Source organism: Brassica oleracea, chromosome C2 (assembly GCF_000695525.1).
Source record: "Brassica oleracea var. oleracea cultivar TO1000 chromosome C2, BOL, whole genome shotgun sequence".
NCBI lineage: Eukaryota > Viridiplantae > Streptophyta > Magnoliopsida > Brassicales > Brassicaceae > Brassica > Brassica oleracea.
Genome location: NC_027749.1, coordinates 25333935 through 25343405, shown reverse-complemented (window position 1 = coordinate 25343405; position 9471 = coordinate 25333935). Strand labels below are relative to the sequence as shown.

Genomic DNA, 9471 nt, shown 5'->3' with positions numbered 1-9471 from the left:
CGAGAAGTTCTTGAAGAGAAGCTCATACATCTCACAAAGGTACACACCGACAAAAACTGGTCAGACTTTATGACCAAGGTATTACCGCTGAAGAAGTTTGAAGATTGCTGCAAAGGCACTGGGATGGCAACGGTTTCGGGCTAAATCGGGAAGGGGGAGATTTGTTGGGTTTTTCCCTCATTAGCCCAAGACCCAAGAAGCCCAAGAAGAAGAAGAAATATCTAGAGAAAAATGGAGAAGGATGAAGAAGTGTGTAGAAAAGGAAGTGTGTAGAAGATGAAGTGTGTAGAAGATGAAGTGTGTAGAACTAACTTGTAGTCTCCACTTACTAGTATAAATAGGGGTGCTTAGCACCATTTGTAATCATCCACATCAAGAAAACAAAGAGAGAAAACATTTGTAAGAGAGAGTTCTCAAAACAAAATCTTTGTAGTAAACCCTTTCCTAAATATTAAGAGTCTTCTTCTTAAATTTTCTAGTTGTCTAATACCATCTTCATCTCATCGATATTGGGTAATTTTCCCAACAATACACTTTTTGTATATTTTGTTCGAGTTGGTTTGTTATCGAATCCTAATTCGTGACTTTTGATTTGTAATTTTTTTATAAAAAAAACAACGTAACTACTCCAATTGAATTTGGGTATATTCAGTACATTTTAAACATTTTAGCTACATTCCATAATTTTATAAATTTCTGAGGTATTCTCAAATAAATACAAACCTTAAGGTGAATTTGACCGAGCGGTTTGCCAGGACTATGAACATCACCACGTTTGCTATGACGGCATATGAACCGAAAGGATTCGCCGCCGATCAGCTTCGATCTCCGATCCATTTCCACGGAGAGAGAGATCTTATCCGGACCGTGGATTCTGTAATACGACAACACACCGTCTTGGAGAACAAACCACCGTCGTTTCCATCCTTTGCCGTAGTTTATCCATTTGTACAGGATCCCCGCGACGCCGTTTCCAGACGGTGGGCGATCGTCGTTCGTACGAGGGCCAGCGGAGAGGCTGTACCGGAGATCGTGGTGGCGGTTGGGACGAGCTGAGTGTGGGATGTTTAACGAAATGGAGCGAGTCGTTGGGTTGGATTTTGCGGCGAGTGGAGAAGACATTGTCAAGGGACGATCAGAGAAGTTAGGTTAAGATTTTATCCGGTGGTTGTAAGAAGAGAGGGGAGAAAATATGGAGAGGGGGAAATTTGGAGAAGATGCGAGGTTTGCGTGGGAAGCACGAAATTTTTTTTTAAAATGGAAGATAATTTGCATTTAGGTCAAAGTGTGACGTTTCTATTTATAGTAACAAAGATGAATTTCTCTTCAGACTAGATACAAAATGATTTGAAATTCTTAAGAGGAAAACCCAGAGGGTGTGTTGAGATTCGAACTCTTATCGCCGCTTCTCTTTCATTTTTTTCTTGTGTCAGTTTTATAATTTAATTTAGGCCCGTTGGGCCTACGCTGATAAACGAAAACATTCAAAGAGATGCTCGAGCTTTGTGTAGACGATATAAATGTAACACATAACCATGAATTAGACGCAAAGTGTTATCAACTATTACGTGGATGTCCATTAGCCACATAAGCCCATGTTCTAGAGGATTCTGAATCCCTAACGTTGTATCCCTATATATTGTATCGTGACCTATATATGGAATAATAAGAATAACCGATTTCCTCATTCTCTCTATTCACAACACGTTATCAGCACGAAACACTAGCCACCGAGCAAACCCTAAATCCTAACTACTTTCACAAAACCCTAATCGACATTGTCTCAATTCTTTGACGTTTCTAACATTGCTTTGTTTCCAAATCGAACTCATCCCTATCATCGAGATAAGTATCCTCATGCTTTACAATTGATTGGCTCATGATTATTGGTTTATTGCTTTGATGTTTTGCTTAGAATTCTATCCAATTATTAAAACATATATAGTGTCATCAATCCTTTGCAATAAATATATAAATGACTCATGATTTATTGTTTGGTTTGGTATTTATCGTTTTAGTATGTCAATATGCTAGACAATGATATTGATCTGTCCGATGCATGTATAAATTATATTGTTTAATAGTTTTGCTTGGTAACTCTCTCAAACCGAAAGCACCTTTACAACTTATGTTATCTATTTGTTTGTCTCTTTATTATATTGAACGATGCTCATGCCCACATAGGTCACCAATCTACTTGTTTGATTTAATGCGTTTGGTTAAAATTATCATACTAAATTGTTTTGTTGAGAAAACTATATGTTTGAATTGGTTTAGATAATCATTGGTTTTGGTTGGTTTGATTGTTTGGTTTTAAAATCGCCAGCACTAAAAGAATTTGATAATATATTCATCATCAACGCTTGTCTATCTGTAAGAATAATAGTTATTTGATGAATTAACTTTTGCTTAATATACTTTAATATGCTTCATGGTTTAATGGTATTAAGGAAACATACTTTTATAATTCATGGTCTAATATCATAAAAGAAATTATTAGTAATTGGTTAGTCTTGTAATCGGCTAGTCTCTGGTATCATAAAAGAATTGGGATTATATGTTGATATTTACTAATGTAATAGCCATGCATGAGTGTTTCAAAAAAAAAAAAACAATAATAGCCATGCATGCATGAGCAAAATTTTGAATGATTCAGGGTTATATTAGCCAAGAAACATAAAGTACTGTAAAGATTATCTTCAGTCTTCAGCGGTGGCACCTTGTAGCATTTATCTCTGCAACCACAAAGGTTAGTTTTGCTAAACATAGTAGTTAATATTGAATACGGTAAACATGAGTAGAATTAAAGTATGCAATATATTCTCTGGGTTTAGTAAAACATTGGTTCAGTTTGAATTTACACATGTCATCTAATTTTTGTTTCGAGAACTGATTGAAAATTAGTCATTATAAAGATGATTAATAGTATAGTAAAATGTTAATGGTAATGTTTGCTTTGTAATATATAATCTGATATATATGCTATATTTTACTATCATTGTATATATATATGAGAGTTTTAAGTTTAAGGCTTGACCTTAAAGATCCATAAGTTTTGGAAAATAATCCAAAGAAAGTTACGATCACTTGAATGTGACAACCTAAAGCTCATTATTTATTTTGCATCTAAAGATTACAAGACCTGGAGTCTGTAATATATTTCAACTATGTTAGAGTTTGAAAGTAAAATTTCTATAAGAAATTTCAAAGATGCATATGTATTGGAAAATACAATATTTCACACAAGTAATGTTGTCCAGCCGACACATGATTGAGAAAAGAGATTAAAGAAGTTTATACATGTATCTTGTCTCCTTGAGACTCAGAAAACATTGAGCTATTGATGTAAGATTATAAATCACGTCTAGTTGATTATGATCCCTTCTCTTAAAGAGAATTGGACATTTATTCAGTGGAAAGAAAATCCACACAAATAGTATTGTTCAAAAAAAAAAAATATAAAAGTGGTTATAGATGTGAATGTGGATATAAATAAGGTCAAGATCCAAAGAGTTTCTTTTTAGAACTCATACTCTCACTTGAAGTTGAGAAAATAAAGATGATAATAAAGAAAGACCAAAGAGTTTCTATTTAGAATTCATACTCTCAATTGAAGTTAAAGAATATAAAGAGGGTAATAAAGAAGAGATATGATTCAATCATCCAAAGATGAAAGAAAATTATTGTAAGTACAATACAAGGTAGTAAAACCTCGTAGAATGTTTAACAAAATGATATATATGAATGCTCCAGAAGAGTACATAATATTACTGCTCATAAAAATGCAATTTAAAATCCTTATTGCATTATATTATTATAAGTCTCAAAAGTTGGAAGGCTCTGAGAAATAATACGTGACCTTAGTCGGGTATGCTGTTGATTCTGAAGTGGGATTCAAATCGAAATAGATGAATCTAGCGGTCATTATCTCGAGTGGGAGCATTCGAGAATCCCACATCCCTAGTAAAAGGAACATCCATAAGTATGTTCACATTGGAAATAGACTTCAGAAATTATTTATAAAATAAACCATGAGATTTAGAATCTAATAATGTTGAGACAATAAGTAAAGGGAAATGTTGAATACCTATATTCAGATGTATTACCCAAGGCATTATTGTATTGTACTACACAATGACTAGAAAATGGAGATAAATGTAATAGTAAACCAGAAGTTTATTGAAAGTGTAATGTTTGGCAAACCGGTTATGCCATTCCGGTTTAGTAATGATGCGAAAGATAATCATATGAACATTCGTTGAAGAACCAGGATATTCTTACGAATGATTTACTATATGTTGCTTGCTAACAAGGCAATATAAGAATACAGTTTTCACCACTCAAATAGATTTAGAACCTATTTAAATAAGAACATGTTTGTGGGCTTGATCACCCACTGGTGGACTGATCATCCATCATATGTTAATGCATCGACAAGAAGGTCGTATGTATCCTTGTTATAAATCGCAACCAGATGTTTGCGAGACTAATTGGTAAAACTGGTGAATTCAAAAGCCTTTGATGATTATTTTATGCATGAGGATATACATGATGAACATATTGTAGATAATGTTCATATGTAAGATGCAGCAACAATGATTCGCGTAATGCCAAAGAGTAATCATAAACTCTCCCTATTAATTGGTTTTGGGTCGGTTACCAAAGATCCCCATCTAGAAAATTTATATACGTTGTAATTGCTCCACCATACAACTAAAAGATGGGACCTCAAAGGAGGTTATGAATATGTTGGATATGATCTCCATTAATGATAAAATCTTGAAGCTTTTATAAGATTTATGTAAAGACTCAAAGTTAGTCTATCCAACAATAGAGGGAGAAAATAAACAGTTGGAGAATGAATGAGTTAAAATGAATTATCATTGATCCTCGGACTAAAGAGCGTAAATAGAAGTCCAAAATGAATGTATGGAGATAATTATATTACAAAGATTAACATATGAGTTGCCAGACTCATTTACTGACCATAAGAAAGTGATTAAGTCACAAGTACCAGCTGTAAATGCTCCAATTAAAATGGATGTCCCAGAAGGACAATATCAAACTGCTAGTGAGTCTAAAGAGCGCTTGAAGCGTGAAAGACCTATCGGTTCCAAATATAATAATCCTCTAAAAAGAAAAGGAGCATGAATGAGAATGGCAGAATTGAGGAATAAAATATTAAGGATCTCAAGAAGAGATAGAAAACATGACAAGAAAGATATTCAGGTACCTCAGAATAAAGAAATCTCAAATAGCTATGTCATGTTTGAACAATATGGAACCATATAAAATCGACGTCGTGAATATGCATGCAATTTAGCAGTTGATGAGAATGAGGATCATGAACCACCTATTGAAAAGTGTACACACACAAAGAAATGATTGGCCAATATGGAAATAAGCAATAGATGCAGGATTAGATATCTTCGAAAGAGAAGAATATTTGGACAAGTAGTCCATACACCTGAAGTGTAAGACCAATGGCACATAAATAGGTATTTATGTGAAGTAGATGTGATGATGAAATCATAAGATGTGATGTTGTAACAAGGATTGTGACAAACCTATAATTGATTATAAAGAAACACATCATCATTTGGTGGAAGCATCAAATTTCAAGTTTCTTTAGTCTGACAACAAAGAAAAAGAACTGAGAGCCACTGGAACAATGAAATTTATGTGAAAGATTCAAAAGAATATTAACTGTAAAAGGCAGTAAACCTCATAAGGATTTGGACTGCTAGAAACAGTAAGTGCTAGTTCTCGAGAACATGAAGTACCATGATATTGAAAATTTACTAATCTCTTACATAATTGAAAGATGTGATTTCGTATGACACGGATAATGGTCATACTAGTAAAATTCATAAGAAGAGGGGAATAACTCGTATGTACAAGTATGTACAATATGAAAGTTTAAAAGATTGTCTATAAAAGGAAATTTGTACATGGAGTCCAAATATAGACCAAAATACTATCTTTTGTGTGAAAGTAATTTTATGGACAAGAAGTCCAATGGTCTAAGAGATCCTCTGACAATCAAACGAGTTTATTCTTTAAGAATATGCTTATGGCAATTCCTAAAAGGATTACATATATACTATACTAAAAGGGAGATATAAGCTCCTCTTAGAGTGTCCACGTAGGCACAAAAAATCGTCCAATCAGAACATTTTATTTTCACACGTTACTATTGTCTGAAAAAAGGTGGACTTTGTTTTTTTTTGTGAGTCCAAATGTTGATGTCAATGGACAATGGCCCAGTATATATTCACTAATAGTTACCTTCTCCGCTAACGCTTCTTTCTCCTCCAACAAGTTTTTTTTTGTTATTAAAAGATTTCACCAAAAGTTATAATAATTTACAAAACGTAATCAATAAACCACCCATTCCGTTTACGTCTTTTTTTTCTCTGTTCTTCGACTCTTCTTCAACCTCACCGTCTCTCTACTTAGTCTGAAGTTTTTCCTTTCAAACTCTTTACCTTCCTTAACGCTCAACGATGTTCAACCTATCCTACTAAATTCCCTTAATTAATGTGATTCTCATTCAACCCAATAACATTCTCGACCTCTCTGTTTCCTTCCTTTTATATATGATTGGAAAGGATTGCAAGTGGGATGAATCTTCACAATCACTCTCAATTAATTGATCCTTCGAAAATGTCTTCCTCCGATGTTGTTGCGCAATCCACCTTCTATGTTCTCCGACTGGGTAGATCTTCACAGTTCATTGTTGCTCGCCTGCTACGTTTTTGGACTCCAAAAACATCAAGAAGTATAGTGAATTCATGGGAATCACTTTCTCTCTCTCTGCAAATAACATGATTCTGATTGTTTATATGTTTTTTTATAGCTGTAGCATCAAGCTTTACTCTGGCTTGAAGCCTCAATCTACAAGTATGTTCCTTTTTCTTCTGAATCTTTTTGAAAGTTTCTGTCTCTGGCTTGAAGCCTCAATCTGCAAGTATGTTCCTTTTTCTTCTGAATTTTTTTGAAAGTTTCTGTCTTTAAATCGAATATGGTTAGTCCCTTATGAGTGAAGTGATTTATTTAATGTTACTACAACTGTTTGTCGGAATTGTGTTCAGGGCTTTTTGACAAATGGGCATCAGAATTTAAATAGGAGTTTTGTGGCAGGATCCACAAGAGTTTGCAATCCAGGTATTTCTCAATGTTCTTCTTTTGGAATAGGCTTGCCTTTGAATGTGCTGGGTTCATTAGCTTTGTGGTTTGTGTTATTGCAGTACAGGGAAAGCGAGTTGGTCACGGGTGTAGATGATGCCTATAGGTACACCTACATAATGGGCTTGCCTAAAACCTTGCAGGTTTTCTTCTTGTTGCCGCTGAAAAGATACTCTTTATTTCTCTTTCTTTTGAAGCATGTGGAAACCAAATTGATCTTATATGCTAGCTAGACTATGAGGAACTTGAAGTTGAATTATTGTTTTATGTGAAAGGGTCAACGGTTTGCGATGCCATTGTTAAGGATCGTTCTCCAGTCACCTGCTGGTGCGGCTCGTGGCCAGCTGGTGCAGCTATAAGCCGCTTATCTCAATGGACTATAAAAAATATTTTTCCTCTCTTATAGTAACATGGTAAAGCTATATATATACACTTGCAAAATTCCTTCAGGCTGATGATATTCAAAATGAAGCAAAGGAGCTTTCAAGGATAAGAGATTACTTCTTCAACTAACTAGCCAAAAATACAGGACAGCCTGCGGAAAAAGATTACTTTTGTTGTAATAATAATAATTGACACCTCTGAGTGCATATGCTGATGATGATGAAAATAATTAAACAATGATGATGATACAGATCTTCAAAGATTTGAGCAGATTGAAAAGGTTCAACTCAGAAGAAGCTATAGAGTACGAACTTATCATTGTTAGACCCCCGCGCATCAAAGATGACGCACCTTTCCAAGATGAAACCTGAGGTCTCGGTTAATCTGCTTTATTAACATTTTGTAATGTCAAAGTCTTACAAGCTTGCAGTTGCTGTTCTTTGTGCGATTGTTACCAAATAAAATCATTTATGTATATAGAGTTATTTAATTATCATTGGATCTTGAAACCAGTTAAGAATTCAAAAGTTTTTTATTTATCGCGATGGTTCAAAAATATATTAAAAATTAAGTATTAAATATCAAACAAGTAATGAAAAAGGATATAAGCCTTAGATAGAGTGTCCACGTAGGCGAAAATAATCGACCAATGAGAAACTAAATTTTTATCATGTCACCTCCTCTATTTGCTTTCACAAAATGATCCTTTAACTTTTTACTTAAACAATTATAACCGAAAATATTTTTTTAGTGAAAATATATTAATTATATAAATATAATTATATTTTTAATTTACATAATAGTTTGTAAAGAAATATTTAGTGTAAATAATATCATAATTTTATAAAATACCAAATTGGGTTGGTTTTCAACTTTCACAAATAAAAAATATTATTTGTAAACTTAGAAAAGAATATATCAAGAATAGTCTTTTTCAGGAGAGAAAATAGAAAAATACATCGGAGACAAATTCATCTCTATTATGAAATTCATCTATTTTAGAGAAAAAAAATAGAGGAATAAATTGGAGATGGTCTAAGGCATGACCGACGTAAATGATCGACGTTGAGATTTCACCTTTTCTGATTCTTACTATTCTAATGTTTCAATATAATTTGAATATTCTCTTTGTTTTATAATATAATGATTTAAAAGTATTTTTTGTTTCACTATATAAATTGTATTTATATTTCAATGTAATTATATATTTATTGGATATTGAAACAGATAGAGTAATATATAAACTAACTTTATATAGATATGAAGCTAAATCAGTTTTCTCTAGCACAAATACTCACTTCATTCTTGGAGTTTAAGCTTTTCAATCTGATGATATTAGTAGTTTGATCCAAAAAACAAAAAACGGTTGAACTGTACATTGTAATTGGAGAAAGAAAACAAACAAAAATCAACCGAAGACTTTTGAGGTATATGAAACAAAAATTGAAAATAGCAATTCTCTGCAATTAAAGAATAAGAGAATAAAATTGTAAAAATACAAAAAAAATACACAGAAAGAAAGCTTTAGTAAAATAAAATCATAATATAATTTCCATAATTGATAGTGCTCAGTTACACTAAAAAGTCTAAATTTACAACATGCACAATTTTATTTGCATCTTTAAACCTATTATCTAATTAAAATGATTCTAAAAAAAAGTGTCAGCATGAAGAGTTAGAAAATATACGATAAAATATAATACACAACGTTAAAAATATATTATCACTGATCTCTAAAAAAATATGTTAGTAGTAATAAAAATGAAATGACAACACATTTATTAAATCCATAGAACGGCACGCAAAAAGGTGTTATGTAATATACAAACTACAAATTAAATATGTTCAACGCAAACACACATAAAAATGAGACATCATATTTGGATATATTTAAATAAA

At 32.7% G+C, this 9471-nt stretch overlaps 1 protein-coding gene across 1 annotated transcript in view; it reads right to left on the bottom strand.

The window, feature by feature from the left end:
* The window catches only part of LOC106326017 (oxysterol-binding protein-related protein 1C), a 5986-nt gene extending 4782 nt beyond the window's left edge, over positions 1 to 1204 (bottom strand). Inside the window, exon 1 of the mRNA XM_013764060.1 lies at positions 724 to 1204. Within this exon, the coding sequence (XP_013619514.1) occupies positions 724 to 1122 (399 nt within the window). The 5' untranslated portion in view covers positions 1123 to 1204. The remainder of the gene's footprint in view (positions 1 to 723) is intronic.
* Between the last annotated feature and the right edge of the window lie 8267 nt (positions 1205 to 9471).